General features: G+C 35.1%; 1 protein-coding gene across 3 annotated transcripts in view; it reads left to right on the top strand.

The window, feature by feature from the left end:
- ANTXR2 (ANTXR cell adhesion molecule 2) overlaps positions 1–23205 on the top strand; it is a 212511-nt gene that overhangs the window by 112176 nt on the left and 77130 nt on the right. The window contains exon 17 of one of the 3 annotated variants that reach the window (XM_027087435.1): positions 9354–9401. The exons of the other annotated variants lie outside the window; for them this stretch is intronic. Coding sequence (XP_026943236.1) covers positions 9354–9386 — 33 coding nt within the window. The 3' untranslated portion in view covers positions 9387–9401. Of the gene's footprint in view, positions 1–9353; positions 9402–23205 lie in introns of those variants that run through there. 3 annotated transcript variants of the gene reach the window in all.

Below are 23205 nucleotides of genomic sequence, written 5' to 3'. Positions count from 1 at the left end.
TGTAATAGATTTTAGGCGCTGTAAGATAGCCCTTTATTTTAGCCTTATTGACTCCGTACTATTGAACACAAAATGCCACAGTGCTTTCATACTTTTCCTTTTTTATACTTAAATGAAAGAAAAATATCAAAAATTTAAAAAATTGTAAAGTGATTGCTTACATTCTATAAGTTCTGAAATTTTGTATGGTCCTGTAGGCCAATTACGTCGCAACATCACTGGGAAAAAGTACCACTAGACTTTTCTATCCCTTATGTTACTACCAGTATCTTTCATTCTTATTATCTCTTGTCATTATATTTCAGGGCATCCTTAAAATACCTTAACTATCCCGTTTAAATTAGTAGAAGGAATTAACTTTAGTTTATACATATTTGAAAGGCAAATTTTTACTAGAATAACTCACGTCATGAACATGCCATTGTTACAATTCCACTGTCTGATTTATGAGTGTGTGTGTATGTGTGTATATTTGTATGTGTGTGTAAAATGTTTAATATAAATATATATGTATATATATTCCTATAGAACATATTTTCTCAGTGTGTATGTCATCAACTAATGTCTGTTTCGGTGGAAAATAACAAATTCATGAAATAGAGTGCTTTTTGATGCCATTTCATAATTTAACCAAAATCATCTCTTAATTATGCATATAAGCTGGCAAAAGTGTTGACTCAGTTTGGTTCCCTAAAGTGAAATACAGAATATGCAAATTTTAATCATTTAAATTACCAAAAAAGCTTTATTTTTTTCAGAGAAAGTATAAATAGAACTTAGATATTTAATTGGCTTTTTACCCCTCTGATCCAAAATAACTTGTATTTAGTGGCATCATATACATGTTATGTATTAACTTATAAGTTTAGGTAGAGATATTTCTTGGTTAATATTGATCAACAACGCTTTGATAATCGAGACAAAAATTATTAAATTAGTTTAAATATCCTCAAATTAATGCACTGAGTTTAGAAATAAACCTTTTTTGTCAACAGTGAGCACACTAAAAGAATACTTTGAAAATATCAAGAGTTAGCATTGGTTGTCCAGGGCTAAGTATATTATTTTCTTAGGGTCAATATACAGCTTTGATGTTGAGCACCTTAAGGACATCAATTAAATCATCCAGCTGGGAGCAGAAATGTCAGCAAAGATAGAATTTTTTTTTTTTTTTTTGCGGTAAGCAGGCCTCTCACTGTGTGACCTCTCCCGTCGCGGAGCACAGGCTCCGGACACGCAGGCTCAGCGGCCAGTGGCTCAAGGGCCCAGCCGCTCCACGGCATGTGGGATCTTCCCGGACCGGGGCACGAACCCGCGTCCCCTGCATTGGCAGGTGGACTCTCAACCACTGCGCCACCAGGGAAGCCCAAGATAGAATTTTTAACCTTTCTTTTCCTGTGACTGAGTACTTTTTGTGTAGCCTTTATTTAATTTTAATTACAGAAGATTAGATTTGTATTTATTTAAATAAATCATTTTAAAATTTCTAATAATTTACAAAAATCTATATTATTTTGTATATGTTAAATATTCAGTTTTAAATTTAGAGCTCAAAGGATATAGTCCAAGGAGGGGAAAAAGTACATTATTTTGTAGACAGTTTATTACTTTAACAGAGTGAATAATGATGGTGTCTCTATGTCTACCAGACCCCCATTTATAAGTTTAGTTTAAGGCAACCTGCATAACGCAGTTAAGAAAATCGGCCTGAGTAGAAAGCTTTTATTGCCCCCTTTTAAAAATGAATTTATATTAATACATTACATAAATATATACTTTTAAGGAGAAATAAATGACATTTTGGCTAAATAGCTTTCATTTCCTTTTCTTTTTCCAAATAAAATACTATAATTTTTATAATATACACTTAAAATCTAAGTAAATCATCTTTAAAATTGCTTCACATAAACATATATTCTCCACTAATTCTGCTCTAAATCAAATCACAGCCTCTAACATTTGAGAAATTTGAAACTGTTGTAAACTTTGAGGTATAAAATAAAAATGATTTACTGTTCAAACTTTGCAGCAAATTATGTTTGAGTGCAGTGGACATTCACTTGTTTACCATTTTATTTATCTGACTTTGGATTAAAAATTAACTGTTTTTTTTTTATTTCAAAGGGTTATAAGAAATTTCTTTTTTTTTTCTCCTAATGCTTTTTTTTTTTCAGTTAATGAAATTGGGATAGTTTGACAAACTCCCATTTCAAAATAATTTTATTCACTGATTATACCTCATATCACTCACTCTAGAGAGCTCTTTTCACTTAGAAAATATGCGAAAAAAGATGGTTCTAATTTCCTAAACTTTAGAGTCCCATGATTCTTCTTCAAAAGCAGGTTAGTGTACTGAAAATAATACATATTATATATTGAATATTTTTTCATAATCCTGTCCAGTATCAAGCACATTTTGGTTTGCAATCACACACATATCATATTATATCATATCCTATCTTAACTGACAGAGTCAGTAAATCTGTAAAACATACTTCAATAAAAAATTAAAATAGCACATTTATATACATAGCATACAGATAAGAGGTCGAGAATAAAGAGCAATTACTCTCCAATTATCTTTAACACTTTCATTTCTCTCCTTTCTTCTATCTCCTAACATCAGTTGATTCCTACAGTTTAACCCTTGATCTTATGTTTTCTCTCATCCTACTTTCTCTAGAGACCATATAGAGTTTCACTGCTTTGCTATCATCACTATACACACCATTTTTAGACAATTCTATCCTCCCTCCTCCATTCTGCTTGCATGTCTTTGAAAGCTTATATGAATTTTCATCTTGGATGTCTTATTGTCACCATATTCTCTGTGTTTAACTGGATTACTGTATTCCTTATGTATGGCTTTCACATTTTAACTTTACTGCCAGTTATTCTAACTACCCTTCACCTCATGCATCTAAGCTGAGGCCTACAGACCCCATGGTTTCCACAATGCAGTGAGCAGAGTTAAGACCTTAACCTTCTAAATCTGGGTATGATGTCCTATGCCAAAAATTCTCAATATTTCCCTATAATGTGCACAAGATGTTGATTCAGTGAACAGAATTGTGTGTACTAATGTCCCTTTTAGTTTTATTATAATTGATTAAAAGTAAAAATGAGCTATGAATGAATTTATGCGTAAACTCTACTGATTCTTAAGCGATACATCATTTTGACTTTGTAGAACATAAATGTTTTTTGTTATCAGGACTTATAATTTTATCTTCATGACTCCACCCTGAAACTAAGTTAAGACATCAGAGCAATTCTTAAATTAGACAAACTTAAATTATCTCTTATAAAGATATGGCTGAGGATGCTGATACATAAAAATGCAATTTCTGTGGAGCTAAGATTTATCACTTTGGGGTGATGATTAATTTTTAATTTATAATTAAATCTATTGAACACTTTCTGAGTTATAAGAGCATGACACAATTATTTTCTCTTAGGTTGAATTCTGAATAGATGAAGGCTTATAATTTTTATTAATTCTCTTTATCAGGATATGTTATTATTTTCTTGCTTGCAGTTGCCTTTTTCTCATTTTTTTAAAAACAGATTTAATCTTTGTTTCATATTTGGTCCAAGAGAAGTTTTCAGTGATTGAAATTCTTGTAAGATATATATTTATCCAGGTGAAATCGTACATTGCAATGTCAGTCTCTCACATTATCATCTTCTGTCCAGGCCTACATGTGGCTTATGCCAGCTCTGAGCGTCTCATTAGTCCAGTTTATAGAAACACTGGCTTCTCAACAGTGACAAGAAGGCTGATGACTGAACTCAGTCCCTACTCTCCAGAAGAAGTGTGATGGCTTTATTTGTCCTCTGAATCCAGATTTATGAACTAGTCCTATGCTCTTTAACTAGATTAGTTTCTTTTCCATTAACTGCTTAAAGTAGGGCAGCTGGGTTGTTTGTAAATTTGCTAATGTCTACTTCGTTAATCTCAGATACAATAGGCAGCAGATAACAGGATCAAAGTTTCAGGACCTCAGGTTTTCATGCTGAAATAAGCATGGAAGGGTCAGTGGAGTGGGGAATTGAAGAGATGGGAGGAAGTGTTACATTGGGGAAAAGGGGCTGACTTCTGTCATTAATCTTAATTAATTGCCGAGAGTTTTAAATCTGAGTTATTAATACTGAAGTTAAGCCCTTAATACACTGTTCATGCTTTGGCATCAGATGCTCTTTTATAAGATGAGAGGTTTAGGAGAGAGAGAGGAGTGTGTGTGTGTGTGTGTGTGTGTGTGTGTATCTTACATAAATATTTTCATTTACATCTTTCAAAGATTTCCCTGGGTTAATATTCAGGCCTTCACCTTTTGACAGTTACTGTAGGGCAGTTAGGAATTATAGACAAGTAACAATAAATCCAAATAAAATTCCTAGGCATAGCAACAGCAGTAAATCTGAATAATGTTACTTTCATGTTTACCAGCATACAAAATACTTCACTGAAGAGGAAATGTCAGATTATGAAATAGAAGAAGGGAAGATTAGGAGCAGAAAGGGGAAAAGAAGCAAATAAAAAAGGAAAAAGGAATGAAGAATGGGGAAGAGGGCTTCCCTGGTGGCTCAGTGGTTGAGAATCCGCCTGGCGATGCAGGGGACACGGGTTCGTGCCCTGGTCCAGGAAGATCCCACATGCTGGGGAGTGGCTGGGCCCGTGAGCCATGGCCGCTCAGCCTGTGCATCCAGAGCCTGTGCTCCGCAACGGGAGAGGCCACAACAGTGAGAGGCCCGTGTACCACAAAAAAAAAAAAAAAAAAAAAGAATGGGGAAGACATTATTCTTCTGAAAAACTTGCAGACAATAGGAGAATTAAATTTATTTAAGTAATAAACTACAAATTGTATGTTTGTATGGTTCCATATTCCGCTGTTGCACACCTAATCATTGGGAATTAAACAGATTGAACCTTGAAATGACTAAGCAGCCTTTCCTAAAAATTCTTATTTTCTCTCCACTGTGGCTGTTCCACTCATGTTTGTCAGGTTTATCTCCCTTTACTATTAAATCTATGTTATTATTCCGTGATACTTTTCAGTGTGAAACTACAACTAACTGGATTAATTGTGAGTATTTTGGCTAGGGAGGCTATGAAAAAATGGCTTGCAGTTCTTCCAGGGGAAATCTTCAAAAAGCAGATAAGGCTTAAAGCTTCAGAATTATGATTTCGGAATTATATTTCAAATTCTCCATGTATTTGGGCAAAATGAAAATATCTGTAATGAAAATATACAACACACTAAATTAATTTTTACAGGTATATCTTACTTCTGATGACTGTGAACTAATTTCAGTAGGAAGTTATAGCCCGTGACTTGAATATTATTGTCTACAAATTTAAAATCATAAATTTGGTTTTGAGATATATTATGTTTACTTTTTTTTCCCTTTTTTTTTTTTTTTTTTTTTTTTTTGCGGTACGCGGGCCTCTCACTGCCGTGGTCTCTCCCGTTGCGGAGCACAGGCTCCGGACTCGCAGGCTCAGCAGCCATGGCTCACGGGCCTTTCCACTCCGCGGCATGTGGGATCTTCCCGGACCAGGGCACGAACCTGTCTCCCCTGCATCGGCAGGCGGACTCTCAACCACTGCGCCACCAGGGAAGCCCCTATGTTTACTTTTTACAGCAGTGTTTTCTTCCTTTTATGATTAGCTTTAAATATAAATAAGATAAAACATGAAAATGAACTAGCATTTATTTCTTTATCTACCTATTTATTTTTGCACACTGGAATTATTGGAGAGACAATGCAAAAATCTGCATGTATCAAGAGTTTAAATTTTCATTTATAGGCAGTGGAGAACCAGTAAAGTTTTGGAGCTGGGTAGTAACATAACCAAATGAAATTTGGGATAGGAGTGGAGATAATATGTGTTTTTCTGTACAGTTTTACCTGGTATCAATGCTTTTATATTTATATCTAGTCTTTCATCATGAGTTGCAAAAAGAATCATATGAAAATGATGATATAGTAAGCCTGATGGATTGTCAAGTGGTTAAGTGGTTTCTTGGATAAAATAACACATTTTGCTATTAGAAATCCCATTTTTTTTGAACACCAACTTAGGTTTATTAGCTAAAAAAAATAGAGATTCATGGCTTCATGTTTTTTTCCTGATTTGTCAGGGGCCTAAGGATCTTCCTTGCTTCTTAGGAACATTTAGATAGGTAACTGAAGCTCAGACTGGCAATACAGAGGTACGTGAATGCATGTATTTATTCATATGTGCATGCATGTGTCAGGGTTGTTTATGTGTCTGATGGGGTGAAAGCACGGCATTGTGCTTGTTGAGACCACTCATAATTTCAGGAAAGAGGGGACACTTTCTCCTCATGGGAAAGACTTAGGACTCAAATCCAGCTAACAGTCATTGAGCACCTACTATGTCTTAGGTATGTTCAGTTAGGTGTGGTCAACTCTTAGTGCTAAGAGTTAGGTGTCATTTTATTCCCATTTTATAGGTGAAGAATATGAGACTCAGAGAAATTTAGTGCATTTGCCAAGGTTACACTGCTGAAAAATAACAGAGCCTAGATTCAAACCCAGGTTTTATTTATTTCCAGTCCAGTGAGTGCCCCATCGTGCCATGTCATCATTGTCCAGTGCAGCACTTTATTCTTCTCCCTGTTCAGTCAGTAACTGAGTGCATTAGGGCTTTTATACAAGTAGAGAAGTGCTTTCTAAATTTCCAGCTTTGAATCTGATTCTCTTGGGGCCCAAATGATCAGTTTTTATCTATGTCTGTATCCATAAATTGTTTTAGCATGTACAGTTGAAATTCATTCCGCAGCTGGTTGAATCTGCAGATATAGAAATCGTGGGTAGGGAGGACCAACTGCTTTGCCATTTCATATAAAGGACTTGAACATCAGTGGATTGTGGTGTCCTCATGGATCTTGGAACCAACCCCCTGTGGATACTGAGGGCAGAGGGACAACTGTATTCAGAATGCATGCATATTACCCTATTATTTATATATATATATATACATACTTTTAAAAATAATTTAACTTCGTATGCATCTATAAATAAAAGATAATATTTAGAAGTGGCAGTAAATTCCACAGAAAATTCATGAGCTGTGTGGAATAAGGAACTTCTGCATCATAAAGGACCTCAGAAGTTATGTAATGTAATGCCTTCTTATACTGCAACTTACACCGCCACCTCAATTCTGGGCTCCGAAAGGAAGAGCATGTTCAAAGGCACAAGATGGATGAAATAGTTTGTATGTTCCATGAATTGCAAGTAGTTTTCTAGGAGGTAAGTTATGGGATGAAGGCAGAATTACAGCAGTTCCTAAAGCCCTTGGTGGCATATTAGAAAGATCACTACATTTAGAATCAGATGTGTGATCTCTATACTGTCATTGATTAGCTTGAAACCTGGCACAAATTTCCTCATCTCTCTGGTCCTCAGTTTTCTCATTTGTATTTAGAGAAATAAGTGATCACAAAGATACCTTTGAATTCTTGTCTTTTTATGTAATTCCAATCAAGGCAGCTCCATGAAGATGGGACTTTTCCTGTCATGCTCACTAGGATAACCCCAGGACCTTGTGCACTGGCTCTCAGACAGTAGGCTATAATAATCTTTGAGGAATGAAACAATTTTATGTAGGTTGAATGTTTTGGTCCATTGTTTACAAATCTGTTTAAATTAATTCATACTTTTTTAGTAATTAGACATTTCATGAGGCCATCAATAATTAATAAATACATATAAACATTTTACAAGTTACTGTAAGAATTAAAAATGGCATATATCCCTCAATATCCTGAAATACGCTTGAATAACTATAACAACACTATGATTCTAGATCCATAATGGATATTTTACTACTATTATGCTTTAAATAAATTGAAAATAACTGCATATGGAAGAAAGTAAAGGGGATACGTATTTGAGTAGCATAATTAAATTTTATGCCAGTTTTCTGTCTATATATAAGACTTGTCTATTTCTTGCTGCTTCTTTCAAAAAAGAGAAGATATTAATATGTGATTTTGGATTAGCTCCATTGTCATTTTGATATGTGGCAATTTGCTGCCTTGTGTCACAACTGCAAAATAATTTAAACACAAAGTTTCTTTTATTTAATACTATTATAAGCATTGAAGTACTAATGTGTTCTTGTCATTAAATATATATAGCTACATGGAACTGCTCTCCCAGTGGGTCATTCGGAAATTGATTTTCTAACTTGGGCTAACGATAGTGGACAAATGTTAAATGAAAATCAATCACTTTGATTTAAATCAACTAAATATACTCCTTTTATTAAGTGATCTTTTTCCCTACAGCTAACTAGATGACAAATTACATTTGTGGTAACCTCTAGCCTTTGAATGCTTTTAACTTAAACCTCTAAGGACAATGGTTTGATTGTATATAATTTTATTCTTTTTTAAAAATAAATTTATTTTTATTTATTTATTTTTGCCTGCGTTGGATTTTCGCTGCTGCGTGCAGGCTTTCTCTAGTTGCAGTGAGCAGGGGCTACTCTTGTGGTACGCAGGCTTCTCATTGCTGTGGTTTCTCTTGTTGCGGAGCACGGGCTCTAGGCGTGCGGGCTTCAGTAGTTGTGGCATGCAGGCTCAGTAGTTGTGGCTCTCGGGCTCTAGAGCACAGGCTCAATAGTTGTGGTGCACGGGCTTAGTTGCTCCACGGCATGTGGGATCCTCCCGGACCAGGGCTTGAACCTATGTCCCCTGCATTGGCCAGCGGACTCTCAACCACTGCACCAGGGAAGCCCCATAGTTTTATTCTTATATTAGAATTATCTTACTCTTGATTAGTTAGATAAAAGTATTTTTAGATATTATTTATAAATAGAAAAATTCTGTATTAATATTATTTAAACAATAAATTGTTAGACCTTTAATATTTCAAATCTATATCAGAAATATTTCATTACGAATACAATGTAGATAGAAATAGCAATATGTTATTGGGAAATACAAGGATCTAGCAAGACATGGAAACACAGTTATCTTTAACTTCATTTTTACAACTAGAAAAGATAAAAATCAGGAAAGACCCCAGTGTAACATATACCTTGGATAACTGCATTCATGTGACAGTGTCAGGATCCAGAACTGTGATGACCAGTGTAGAAAGTCAAAACTTGAAGAATATACTTAACTTAAAAATTAAAAATATAGTTCCATGGAAGTCAGTGTACACTGTCGTCATTGATAATATCATCATCAGTAATGAAAAACCAGCATAATCACTAGAGCAGCAGCTATGTGCCAGGCACTGTACTAATGACCTTACATGTGTTACTGTAATTCTCAAAACAGCTCACTTTCCTTATCTCCATTTTATAGATAAGGAAACTGAGGATCAGAAAGGACAAGTAAGTTGCCAGCATCACACAGAGAGGTGGTGAGTGAGTGTTATTAACTTTGAACTTTAAATAGGTTATAGGAAAATTAGTGTACTATTTAATTATGCTTTATGTCTTAAAACTAATTTGCCAATTATACAGATAATGCACCGCAGTTCAGAATTGTGCTTTAGTTGTAGTTTATAGACCCTTGCACTGAACTGAGAAAGTTATAAGAATGAAATTAAATTGCAAAGTCAAACATAGAAATAGGAATTAATAGTCAACTATTTAAATAACATAGGAATCATTAGTGACTATTTAAATACAAAATATCCAGAACATAAATGTTAAGTATTTTACTCACATTTTTGTAAATATTGGGGTCAGAAAATTATCTGTAGATTTATTTGGGGGCACCTACAGACATTATGCAGGGGCCAAGGTTTAGGAACAATTATAAAACATATAGTTTCTTTTAAAAAAAAGGAATAAAATATAATTAGTGGTAGAAAATATATTGACAGGTTATTCTTAATATAAAACTTTAAAAATTTGATTTTTATTTCTAATCCATAAAATCAAACTAAAAAGAAAAGTTCCATCCAGAGGCTAAGATTATGACACAATGCCAAGTTATGTTTTCCAAATGTGCTTCATATCAAAACTCATATTCACTATAGAAAGGTCATAATTTTTAGATTAGGATACTGTTGGCACAGTCAAATAATTTATTGTTTAGAATCCCTCTTAATATCTAGCTTTCAGACTATTTCATCATCATTTGCGACTTCAATTAAATTTATATTGAATTTACTGTGTATTTCCTCGATCATTCTCTCTTGCTCAAGCTCTCGTTTTGATCTACGAAGCAACTGATTCCACTTGTCAAATTTATCCCTTGATCTAGCTGCAAATAGCGTGCCCCAAATCATCCCCAAAAAGCCCACTGAAATGGTTTTTAAAGTGTCTTCTCAGGTACATTAGTGAAAATTGAAGCAAACAGGCTTCCAGCCGTTACTTTTAAGACAAATCACTAGCATGTAAGTAGAGGGAACTGAAGGTTGAACTTCTGTAGGTTGATGGCCCACAGTGTAAGTGGTCCTTATGTTCCTTTCACTTCACATGGGGAGGCCAGGGTTTCCTCATCATAAAGCTGCTTTGATCAGGCATCTTGAAAGACTTTCATTGTCATGACATGCTGACATTGTCATTATTACTGTTGCTGTTGTTATTTTGCTGAGAAAATACCTTTTTACCAAATTGCAAGAAATAATATTTCCCTTATTTCCAAGGTATCATTCTCTGTACTCCCTCTCATATAAAAATACTAATATCAAAATTAATAGTAATGATAAGACAAATTTATGTAACTGAAGACGTAAGAATAATATCCATATAAACTATGTTTCAAAGCTTAAGTTACTATATTTTTAGTAAACAGTTCTTCTAGTTCTTTACAAACATTTACTGATTTGTTTTTGAAATCTTTTTAGGAATAAGAAATGGGGAAAACACTGGAATAATGAATGGCATTAATGAAATTGTAATATATGGCCTATAAGATTGCAGGTGAATATCTCTTTGAATTTAAAAATTATTAATGCTAGAATTTTTCTTTTTGGTGTGTTGGAAAACATGCATTTAAACACATTTCTGACTTTTGTCTTTTCTGAATTTTTGGTTGAAATGTTTTTTAGTAAAATTAGACTGAAAGGAAAATGAAATATAATCTTGTCAATAGTCTCTTTTTATCTGAATTAAGAGAAACATTTTTAAAAATTTAATGATGACTAGATAGTCCCTAACCTTCTAGAAATTTATGATCTATTTGGGGCAGAGGATAAAGTAAAGCTTCAAACATTATAATTCAAAGCAGAGCAAGCAAATTTCAGTTAAAAAGAAAAAGTAAAGCCAATTGTACAATCTGGATGGATTCTAATTTCTAATCCAATTCTCTACCATTGTAAGGCCTTGAAATCTAAGGTAGTGCTGCTTTTGATAAATACCATATTTGAAGAATGAATATTTTTGCTTTATGTTAATTCTTAGTAATGCATACACAAAGGTATTACAGATAATGTATACTATATATGAATACAGCAAAGAATGGTATAAATATATATAATTGCATATGTACATATATATATATCCACAATTATAATTCCACTTCAAACAAATGGTAGTTTGAAAAAATGAGGTGAGGCATAAAAATAAAATTAATATTTTTTTCTTGAGAACCCTGTATTTTTAAGCAGTCTTCGAGACCCCAAAATAGTTAGTACATAGTCTTCCATAAATTTTTAATCTATTCAAAGGACCAAGAATACATATATAGAAAATAAAATAATGAAATATTTAAGTATCAACTCAAGGCAGTAACAAGAGATGGAGCAAATGTGTTGCCTAATTAATTTCCAAATGAACAGTCTAGACATTAATTGCTATTTGAGTTATCAGGGAAGAGCACTTCAGACAAGGGGGTAAGATGACAGTTTACAGAGGAAGAAAGATTTGAATTAACCTTGAAGGATTTGTATAGGTAGAGAAGGCAGAAAAGTTCACATTTGTTCCAGGACAGTGGCTCAACTATTTGTTTTAATCACTTCCAAGCTACAAGTGGGAACATAATGGGGAATAAATCTACATCATATCCATTTCTGAGGGATCTAGTATATTAGACTCACATTTAGCAATCAATATCCAGCAAATATTTCACTGTACTGTTTCTCAAGCTTTTAGGCTTTTGCCCCACCAGACAAATCATTTTATTGAATTTTGTTTTCTAGTCCTGTATTAGGACCTCATGAAAACATTTTTTTAAAGAGTATTAGCTTCATGACAGGCAGTATACACGGATAGATTGAAGGAAAGAACAGAAGGCTGAGCTAATGCAGGAACCACTGAGTGAGGGCACCAACCAGGGCAAGGAACAATGAGTTTCCATCGGAATGGGAAATAGTTGAAAAAGGGCCTCTAACCGGACTTGATTACTAAGGGGAGCTAGATGTGTGGCAGGGAGAATAAGTAGAAGAGAGAGCACCTGGGGATGGTGCCCTGGAATTGAGCTTGAAGAAAAAGTTGGAAATGCTCAGGAGAAAGTAAGAAATATTGGGTTTTGGGGAAAAAAAAAAATCACACCTGGACATGAAGACTGGAGAGGCTCCTTAGGTAATTGAAACTGTGTTTAAGAGACTGAGGATCAGTTTTCTCCTACTTTAGTACTGGGTATTTTTTCTTGTGGATTAAAATTAACATCTAATTTTAAAATTAGAATTAGCATCCCAACCTCTCATTGGCATATATTCTTATTTTCCAATTCTTTGCCATTTTTGATAATATGAAATATACAGAAACTGAAGGACTGTTGGAATAATCTACGATGGAGGGTGGGTCAGCAGAGGGAATGAGGGAAAAGGGAGAAGAAGAAATATTAGCTTTGGTTTGTAAAATTCTGAAGCTATTAACTTGCTCCAGCTATTTTCATCAGCTTAATTCTCTCAAGAGATGTAGACCTGTAGCTACTGGAGATGTAGTTTTTTTTTTTCTCCTAAGGTAGTAGGATTTTCACAAGTCGACAGGGAATAACTGAGAGATGAGGGTCTGTGGGCTCTTGTGAACCATTGTATCTGGAAATAAAGTGTTAAAGAATAATGTGAATGATGATATTGGATGTTTTGAAAGGAATGGTTCAAATAGTAACTACTTAAGTCTTAAATAGACTAGGGAAAGAGTATAAGTAAAGATATGATACAGGAATTTTTGGCTATTTTCTACAGCTGTTACTAAGATTGATGATCCAACAGAGTCTTAGGATGACTGTTTAGTTTAGAAGAATGTGAACAGGTACTGAATAAAATAATGAATATTGAGTAATTTTTTTAAGAGTAGAAGTTTTCTAGTAGTTTTATAGACTTAGTTGGAATGATGCATATTCAAAGAGGACAGCGGTGATATGATAGCTGTTCTAGTCCTTTCCTAATCCTAAAATTTTGAATATAGTCATCAGTTATGTGCTTTATTTTTTAAATATCAGACCATAATTCATAAATTATACTATTTGTAAATTGATGTATTTTCAGCAAATCTTTGTAGGAATGATACACATTCACTAACAGAAAGCATTTAGATTCGACCAACTTGTTCAGTGGCTTAGGAAATAACCAAAACTTATCCCGTACCTTCAATGTATCAGCTATGTTGCATTCATTTTTCACTATAGTCCTCATAAAGAGTAAATTCTCCATTATGCACATAGGATGTTAAGAAAAGGTTAAACAGCTGGCAAGCAGTAAAGTTTAAACTCAGTTTGATGATACCAAAGTTTTCATTTACATTACACTGGAGTTAGTGACTTGTAAAGATATAATCTACCAAGAAGTAAATTCTTGGGGCATTGAGGGCACTGAGAGTTTATGTGCATGTTTTTGTGTGTATATTATTTATATATTTTAACCTGCAGTATTGGCTTGTGCTTTCCCAGGAAGGACCTCCTTAGAGATAGGGATTATGGCAGTATGGTCACCCACCTGGGATGGTGACAGCTGCTGCAGCTGAATCCAGCCCTTGTCATCATTAATGACCTGCATTTGACACTTTATCCCAGCCATCCTTGTTTAGTGTACAATGTATTGCATTAGAATAATTACTACCTGTCATCCTCTATTTCACAGGCAGCTCTTAGTCATCTCAGACATGTAAGTGTCATGTGATAATATACCAAACCCTTCTTAGCTCCTGTGTTCTCATCCTGTTTCTGGATACCTGTGTCCTCTATCTTTCCTTTTTTCTCATGATATTCAAAAATATTTTATATCTAAATTGAAACATTTTCATTCTGTCACTCATATGGAAAGGATTCATCTCCTTAGTTTTTAAATACTAGCCAGACATTTATTAAGGGATAATATCTTCTGAACATAAAGCATGGCCAACAGATTTAGAGTCTCTATTCGTTCTGCTAAAAATACCAGAGAGCTAGAATAGAAATCAGAGAAAAGGTTAGTAGTGCTGACTCAAAGAAAGGGATGACCAAATCCAAAGGGTATAAATCATATACAGAAGGTATTATAATGCCTTTATTAAAAACATTTTTTAATTTAAAGATCTGAGTTACTTCCAAGGACGATTTCCTCTCTTCCTTCCTTCCTCCCTCCCTCTCTCCCTCTCTCCTTCCTTTCGTTTTTGCATTTAAGTTTAAGGGAGACACAGGGGATTCACTAAATTACTGAAATGGAAAGGACCTCCATCATGATTTTAAGTCATCATAATATTATTACATATTTACTTGAATGGGTTTAGAAATTCCTTTGTTACAGAGATTGAAGACTGTGACTTTCTTTTTAAAACTTGTATTATCTTTGTTTTGCTTAAAACTCATAGGCATCTGTTTTGGTTTATCTTACTTAGGAGAGTTAATCTAAAATGTGCTTCTGAATTTTTTTGTGTATCTTAATTTGACACTTCAAGAAAACAAAATGTGATGCCTGAAATTTGGAATAACACATGCCTTGTATTCATTATGTAATTTACCCCAGCTTCATTGTCAAAAGACCAGGTTCACTTATCAACTTTTGAATTTACTGATTGGCCCCAAGCAAATTGTATAACCTCTCTGAATCTTTTTTTTAAACAGGATTTTTCAGCTGAGGTTTTTTATCTGAACCAGAGAACAGGAAAGGTAATTTAAGGAATTATTTTCTCATTCTCCCAAGGATGCTACACAACTAGCATGAAGCTTGGGTGAGAAGTTAGCTTATCATATACAATGGATGCCTCCAAAGGTCTTAAGGCACTCATAGAACCCCTGTTGAGAAAGGCTAATGAGGATTAATAAAATTCCACTATACATATTTTTGCCACTATTTTTCTCATTAACTGAGAAAAAGCTTTGGTTTTGTAAGCTAGAGGTGAATGCCATCAACTAGCAATTTATTTTCTTTAGTTCCCAGATTATCTCTCAATGAAGAGGAGATTTCTCTGAAGCTAAAATTAATTTATCAAATATGTACCTTCTGGATAAATTATAACTTTATAGCAATAATGAACAGAGAGGACAGGACAGAAATCTGTTTTTAGATGGGCTTATTCACATATATACTTGTGATATTAAGTTTATGTATACATTATATTAAGTTTGGAAAGCAAACTTTTTTAGAGTTTTGTAATGTTGACTGACAAGATACTTAACAGTAGATAGTAATTATTGTGCGTGCCTATACATATTTGCCGTAAGTTGTATCATCACTCAAAAGTGACCTTGTTAGGTGAGGGGGAGAGCAAGAGACATACAGTGCCTCTTGAGAGCAAGTGGAGTGATGCGTATCAGGAGAAGACACTAAAGATTTATTGTCGGTGGCAAAGGAAACACAGATCTCTGCTTGTGCAATAAGTATTTTTGACATCACCCACAGTAAAAGGTGATTGGAAGCTGTAGGTTAGAAAATGTTCTGCTGGAGCAAAATAATAAACATTTTTATGTTGTTGTTTGTACTTTGAGCTTGTCTTGCTATTTAGTCCCTGTAGCACTTAAAACATGAATGATGGTCATGCCAAACAAATCCCTGTTGTAAATAGGACCTTGCTACCCACATAATCAGATTTACCTAATTGAACCAATATGCAAGAGCAGATTTGGTTATGAGAAGAGGTAGCAATGCAGAGCAACATAATTATTATTTCTTCTTCCAATTTCATATTTTTCTTATGAGCACTCTCTTCCCTATTTACATATGCTAGTTTAAAATAAGACAAATGTGGACAGCCACATGTAAAAGAAGGAAATTAGAAGATTCTCTAACGCCATGTGCAAGAAAATAAACTCAAAATGGATTAAAGACCTAAATGTAAGACTAGAAACTATAGAACTCCTAGAGGAAAACATAGAACACTCTTTGACATAAACCATAGCAATATATTTTTGGATCTGTCTCCTAAAGCAAAGTAAATAAAAGCAAAATAAACAAATGGGCCTAATTATATTTAAAAGTTTTTGCACAGCAAAGGGAACCATCGACAAAATGAAAAAGCCTACTGAATGGGAGAAAATATTTGCAAATGATATGACAAATAAGGGGTTAATATCCAACATATATAAGCAACTCATACAACTCAACATCAAAAAAGAAACCAGACATTCCAATTTAAAAATGGGCAGAAGAACTGAATAGACATTTTTCCAAAGAGGAAATGCAGATGGCCAACAGGCACATGAAAAGATACTCAATATCGCTAATCATCAGGGAAATGCAAATCAAAACCACAATGAGATATCACTTCACACCTGTCAGAATGGCTATCATCAAAAAGTACACAAATAACAAATGTTCGTGAGAATGTAGAGAAAAGGGAACCCTTGTACACTGTTGGTGGGATGTAAATTAGTGCAGCCACTGTGAAGAACAGTATGGATGTTTCTCAAAAAACTGAAAATGGAACTACCATGTGACCCAGCAATTCCACTCCTGGGTATATATCTGAAGAAAACCAAAAACTAATTCAAAAAAGATACATGCACCCCTGTGTTCATAAAAGCATTGTTTACAATTGCCAAGGTGTGGAAGCAACCTAAGTGTCCATCAACAGATGAATGAATAAAGAAGATGTGGTATATATATACAATGGAATACTACACAGCCATAAAAAAGAATGAAATTTTGCCCTTTGCAGCAACATGGATGGACTTGGAGGGGTATTATGCTAAGTGAAATAAGTCAGACAGAGAAAGACAAATCCTGTATGATATCACCTATATGTGGAATCTAAAAAATACAGCAAATTAGCTAATATAACAAAAAAGAAGCAGACTCACAGATATAAAGAACAAACTAGTGGTTACAGTGGGGGGATGGAAGGGGCAATATAGAGGTAGGGGATTAAGAGGTACAAACTACCATGTATAAAATAAATAAGGTACAAGGATATATTGTACAACATGGGGAATATAGCCAACATTTTATAATAACTGTAAAGGGAGTATAACCTTTAAAAACTGTGAATCACTGTATTGTGCACACCTGTAACTTATATAATATTATACGTGGACTATACTTCAATAAAATTTTTAAAATAAAATTAAGAAAAATAAGACAAATGCGAATAATCCACTTAGCCTGAAATTTGGAGAAAGGAGAACAATTCTAATTGGAAGAACTGCTTAACCCTAGGGTAGCTGTTCTTAGTGGTCTTAAGACAGCCCCATCAGGCTGAGAAGTAGGGATTACAATTCAGTTGTTATAGTTGGTTCCCATTTGTTTCTGGCAGAAGAAGTAGGCATCTTACATATAGAAGAGGCTCATAGCAATTTGGAATATTATCTATGTGAGTATATAAATTTTCACTTTACTGAGAAAAGAAATAAAGCATTGTGCCCTTTTTATTGTATATGATATCTAAATCCTAAGGTGTTAGGATAGGACTTTAGTTGATAGGACATAAACTATCTGGTATAGATCTTCAGGTAGCATTAATCATCCTAAAAAAGTACATGCCTTCAATTAATTAAAAAACAAAAACAGGGAGGGTTTTGTGCTTACTACCTATTGTCATTCTTCTTTTTTAAATTTTGGACAGTTCGTGAGAACTGTAGGAAAGCTGTATTTCCTCTGAAGTTTCCATGGGAACAGAATAGGGCAACCCACATTCGATGACTGACTGAATGTGGGCTTGACAACTTGAAGCTCCAGAAATCCCCATGGAGTTGGTTGAGGCCTCTGTTGAAACTGCAACACAAAACAAATTCACACTTTGCCCAGTCCTACTCTCTTCACAGAAATAGGGGTTGTTTCTGAAAGCACTCCTCAATAAACATTTTGCACACAAATATTCATCTTAGTCTGTTCACAGGGGCACATGACCTAACTGACTTATGATACCTGGGTTCCATTCCTGATTGTACTGTTTACTCTGTGCCCTTAAGCACATTCTTAGGCTCTCTAAAACTCATTTTCCTTTTTTTTTTCTTTTGCGGTACGCGGGCCTCTCACTGTTGTGGCCTCTCCCGTTGCGGAGCACAGGCTTCGGACACACAGGCTCAGCGGCCATGGCTCACAGGCCCAGCCGCTCCGCGGCATGCGGAATCTTTCCAGACCAGGGCACGAACCCGTGTCCCCTGCATCGGCAGGTGGACTCTCAACCACTTCGCCACCAGGGAAACCCCCTTTTTTTAATATTAAAAAAGAAAATTATTTTATAATACCACTTACCACACAGTGTAACTGAAGATTAAATGAGATAGTAAAGCACATAGCCCAGTAATTGAAACCCAGAAAGTTTTTAATAAATATTTGCTATCATATACTTATTATATTTCCAAAGTTAGCAATCTCTGCTTCTCAGTTTCCTCCTCACTCTACATTTTACCACTTTATATATTCTGCTCTAGGAGAGAATAAATTTAAATTAGGCTCTAGTTTGTGTAATTCAGATCTTTTATGACTGCATGGGGCTCCTTCACCCATTCTCCTTCTATCAGAAGTATGATGGCTAAACCTTTTGGAGAAGTGCCAAGTGAGCACCACAAAGCCCATCTGAATGGCCATAATGCAAATGGATCTAATTAAAACTGAATATGTTGGTTTCAACTTGTATTGAGGATCTCAAATCGGTGGAGGGTAGGTTTATTAAGACAAAACATAAAATTGCCTCTGTGACATTATTTTATGTCATATAAATACCCTGCTTCATTTTTGTGAAGATTGTATGAGTTAATACATGAGCAAATGCTCGATAAATGTTAACAAATATTTGAGCCATTAATAACAGTACATGGGAAATCAGTGCATTAATTCCAAAGAAATGATGTAAGATGGATGATGATTGATTTAAAAATCTGGAAGCTGGAATTGTAATGGAAATTTTGAGGAATATGATTATTCCATCTTGAGGTTAACTCCTACTATATAAAGAAACTTTGGGGTATATTCCTAAAAAAGGAATTTCCAGATTGGACTTTTGTACATATTACTTAATGTACTAAGTTGTCTTCTCAATCCCCACCTATTTGCCCTCTCACCTTTACCTTCCGTGGGTGATTCTCTGTAGGAGAAATGTGGTGGAGGGCTGAGGGAACCTCACACTCATCATTGAAGTAGCCCTAGTGTGGACGAGTCTTGTCTCCACCAAAGCCACTTGAAACTAAGCCCAGATTCATGAGTTAAATAATTCGGGTAATGTTTGAAAAAACAACAGTGATCTGTTTGAAAAGCACTTATGCTTGATTTTACCAAGTTTAAGAATAGAAAATAGTGGTGTTACTAGGCAATTACAAAACAACTCTGTAATTTTAACTAAACTTCTTTACCTTCCTATTGGCAGGAATCACTCTACCGCAACCTCAAGCCCTAGGGAGAAAACAGTTGGCTAAGAAGGAAGGAGAATCAAAGGGGCAGGAGACTCTGGCAGCAGGGGTGGACATGCTTAATGTATTTAAAAGATTAATAGACTATTGAAATTAAAATTGCCAACACAAAGCATGTTGTACTAAACTCATGAATATATGTGTAACAACCGTGCAGGCTACAGCTTAGGCCAATGGCTAGCTTCTATATTGTGACAGACATAGCGTAGGGCTTTTTTAAAATTCTGAAGTCTGAAAGAAATACCTTTTATTTGTCACACAAATTAGAAATATACACTTAAGTACAAGAACTCATATTCACGTTTTTTTTCTCCTAAGTAGTACAGTACATCATTTTTTTGGTGTGGTGCCAGAATACAATACTGTAAAAATCTGAACATTTTTTTCCTACTGCAGCAGTTTAAAATGGTCGTGTGATTTAGTGGTTTTAATGAGTATAACAGTAGTAATGATTCCTATATATAATACAATACATTAACCGCCATGGATAACAAAGTAGCAATACTTAAGGTAATGTACTTCTTTTTCAGCATTATTCAAATTTTTCTATAGGGACTGAACTGCGTATAGAGAGCTTGGCATGAAACTGCAGAAGCATTTTGGATACACTAAATGGGCTTGAATCGTAGAGCTCTCTTCTCTTTCCTGCTTTTACGTTGCTGTTTTGCAGCTCACAAAGATATCCTCCGGAGTAAAATATTCTGTAATTTGTATGAGTAGCACTACTGGTGAGGTTAGGCTTTCCCAGCCTCTAGCAGGTTTTAATTAACTTGATTCAAACTCAGAAGTGAATGACACTCTGCCTTCAGACTTAGCAAGGGAACTTGCCATTTCGTTCAGTGTTCTTTCCTTCTTACCATCTCTGTCTAAATGGGCGGTAGTAATGTTTATAATCAACCTCATGAAAGCTTTGCAAAGAGTTGAAATAGCAAATTCCTAAAAAAAAAGGAATGGATAAGGTAGTCATTTATTAGTAAAAACTAGAATAAAATAGTAACCAGGTGTCAAAATATCATTTCTTGTTTTCACTGAAAAGCAATGAAGTATTCAAAAATATTAGGGTGCTTCAGGGCTTCCCTGGTGGCGCAGTGGTTGAGAGTCCGCCTACCGATGCAGGGGACACGGGTACGCGCCCCTGTCTGGGAAGATCCCATATGCTGTGGAGCGGCTGGGCCCGTGAGCCATGGCCGCTGAGCCTGCGCGTCCAGAGCCTGTGCTCCGCCACGGGAGAGGCCACAACAGTGAGAGGCCCGCGTACCGCAAAAACAAAAACAAAAATATTAGGGTGCTTTAAAGACACCAGCACAGTGCTAGGTAGCATGGTTGATGTTCAGTACAAATAATTGGCTCCATGTTAATTGCTTAATTGCTCCACTTAATTGCTCAAGGTGTACTTTGTCAGTGACACAGCATTTGATGATTTCTTTATTTGTGGTTTAGATAATGAAACAGAAATCTGTTGTTTGAGAATGGCACAATCCAGGCAGTATCTCTATCAGGGTAGATATGAGTTGCAAATTAGAGTTGCAAAAAAGTGGCCCAAGTGAGTGGCAGAAAAGTCACTTGCAGATAGACAATTTTCTGCAAATATACTATAGTAAGAATTTCAATAAACATACATCCAAAGGCATATAATCAGAAACTGGCTGCCCTAGCCTAAACTTTTATGGATATTGCAAACAATCTTCCAGAGAATTTCTTCTTCTGCCTTGTTTTTTTTTTTTTTTTGCGGTACGCGGGCCTCTCACTGTTGTGGCCCCTCCCATTGTGGAGCACAGGCTCTGGACGCGCAGGCTCAGCGACCATGGCTCACAGGCCCCGCCGCTCCGCAGTATGTGGGATCCTCCCAGACCGGGGCACGAATCCGTGTCCCCTTCATCGGCAGGCGGACTCTCAACCACTGCGCCACCGGGGAGGCCCTTCTGCCTTGTTTTGTGCTATTTTAGATGGTTATATGAGATTGGTTTTCAAGGAATTTTTGAGCCAAATCTGAATCTTTTGAGGTTTTCCTATTACTGGTGATTGCCTCATTAAGAAACTGAAATGGGCACTTAGTTTTCTTAATGCTACTGTTGAGACTATAGTGAGTGATTCCCATTCTTTATAACTGAATTAAAAGATTAATTAAATGTATGGGTGTTTTTAAGCTGTATAAAATTAGGGCTCATTCATTCATTAATCTCAAGAATAAAGCAAAAATAATTATCACTAATACATTTTTCCTTCTTTCTAACAAAGATTAAAATGAGAAATGCTTCCAAGTGATTGAATGAGTGCAAAGTGAAATTATTCCTTACTTGCTGACTTTGTGTCTAGAGTTGTGCAAGAAATAGAAAAATAGAAAATATAAAAATAGTTCTTATTCTTGTGTAGTACTAGGTAGGAATGATTATAAGTGCAAAAGTCATTATAATCCAGAGTGTAATAAATGGCCGGAGCTTAAAGTGAATTATTTTAAATATTGTGCAATAATTTTTAAATTAATTGCTTTCTGATTGTTTCATGTGTTAGTTTTTTTCTCCTTCAATATCTTTTAGGTTTAATAAGAGATTTTTATTTCTTTTGCATCGTTCTCCAATCCCTGAGACCAACTTGAATACTGTTGAAATATTTCACTATTTCCTTCCATCAGCAATTATGCCTGAACTTTTATGAGGAAATAAATTATCTTAAAAGGAAAAGAAACTTTGATAGAATTAGAAAAATGTGAGAACATTTTGGCTGTTCGTTTAGATTTTAGATGTGTGATTAAGGGGGAAACTTCTTGTGTGGGAATCCTCTAAGCAGGATTTTAAAGTACATTTATCCCTTGGTATCTGTTATCCACAGAGGACTGGTTCCAGAACACACCCGCACCCTGCCTGCAGATACCAAAATCTGCAGATGCTCAAGTCCCTTATGTAAAATGGTAGTAGTATTTGCATATAGCCTACACACATCTTCCTGCATATTTTAAATCATCTTTAGATTCCTTATTATACCTAATACAATGTAAATGTGCTTTCTGGAACTTCCTGGAATTTTTTTCGAGTATTTTCAATCTGAGGTTGGTTGAATTTGCCAATGCAGAACCCACAGATACGGAATTGTGGATAGGGAGGGTTGAATGCAATGCTTCCAATTATAGTGCTGATTTAGGAAAGAGAATGGTAAGAGTTTTGAAAGAGAATAGCCAAGGTTTGATGACAGAAGATCTGAAAATAACAGTTAAATAGCATTGTGTCATTTAAAAATGTATCTGAATAGAGATTGATTAAAAATCCAGTGAAAAAGAATGCACCTACGACTAAATAACTAGGTCATTTGTAGTACTTTTTTAAGAGCTATGATTGAAACAACTGAACTCCTGGGACTTCCCTGGCAGTCCAGTGGTTAAGACTCAATGCTCCCAATGCAGAGGGCACGGGTTCGATCCTTGGTTGGGGAACTAAGATCCTGCATGTAGCAGGACTCAGCCAAAAAAAGAAAGAAAGAAAGAAAGAAAGAAAGAAAGAAA

Source organism: Aethalodelphis obliquidens, unplaced genomic scaffold (assembly GCF_003676395.1).
Source record: "Aethalodelphis obliquidens isolate GAN/ISIS:26980383/991018 unplaced genomic scaffold, ASM367639v1 scaffold59, whole genome shotgun sequence".
In the NCBI taxonomy this organism is placed as follows: Eukaryota; Metazoa; Chordata; class Mammalia; order Artiodactyla; family Delphinidae; genus Aethalodelphis; species Aethalodelphis obliquidens.
The sequence above is the reverse complement of the archived record's forward strand: the minus strand, read 5'-3'. Positions and strand labels throughout refer to the sequence as shown.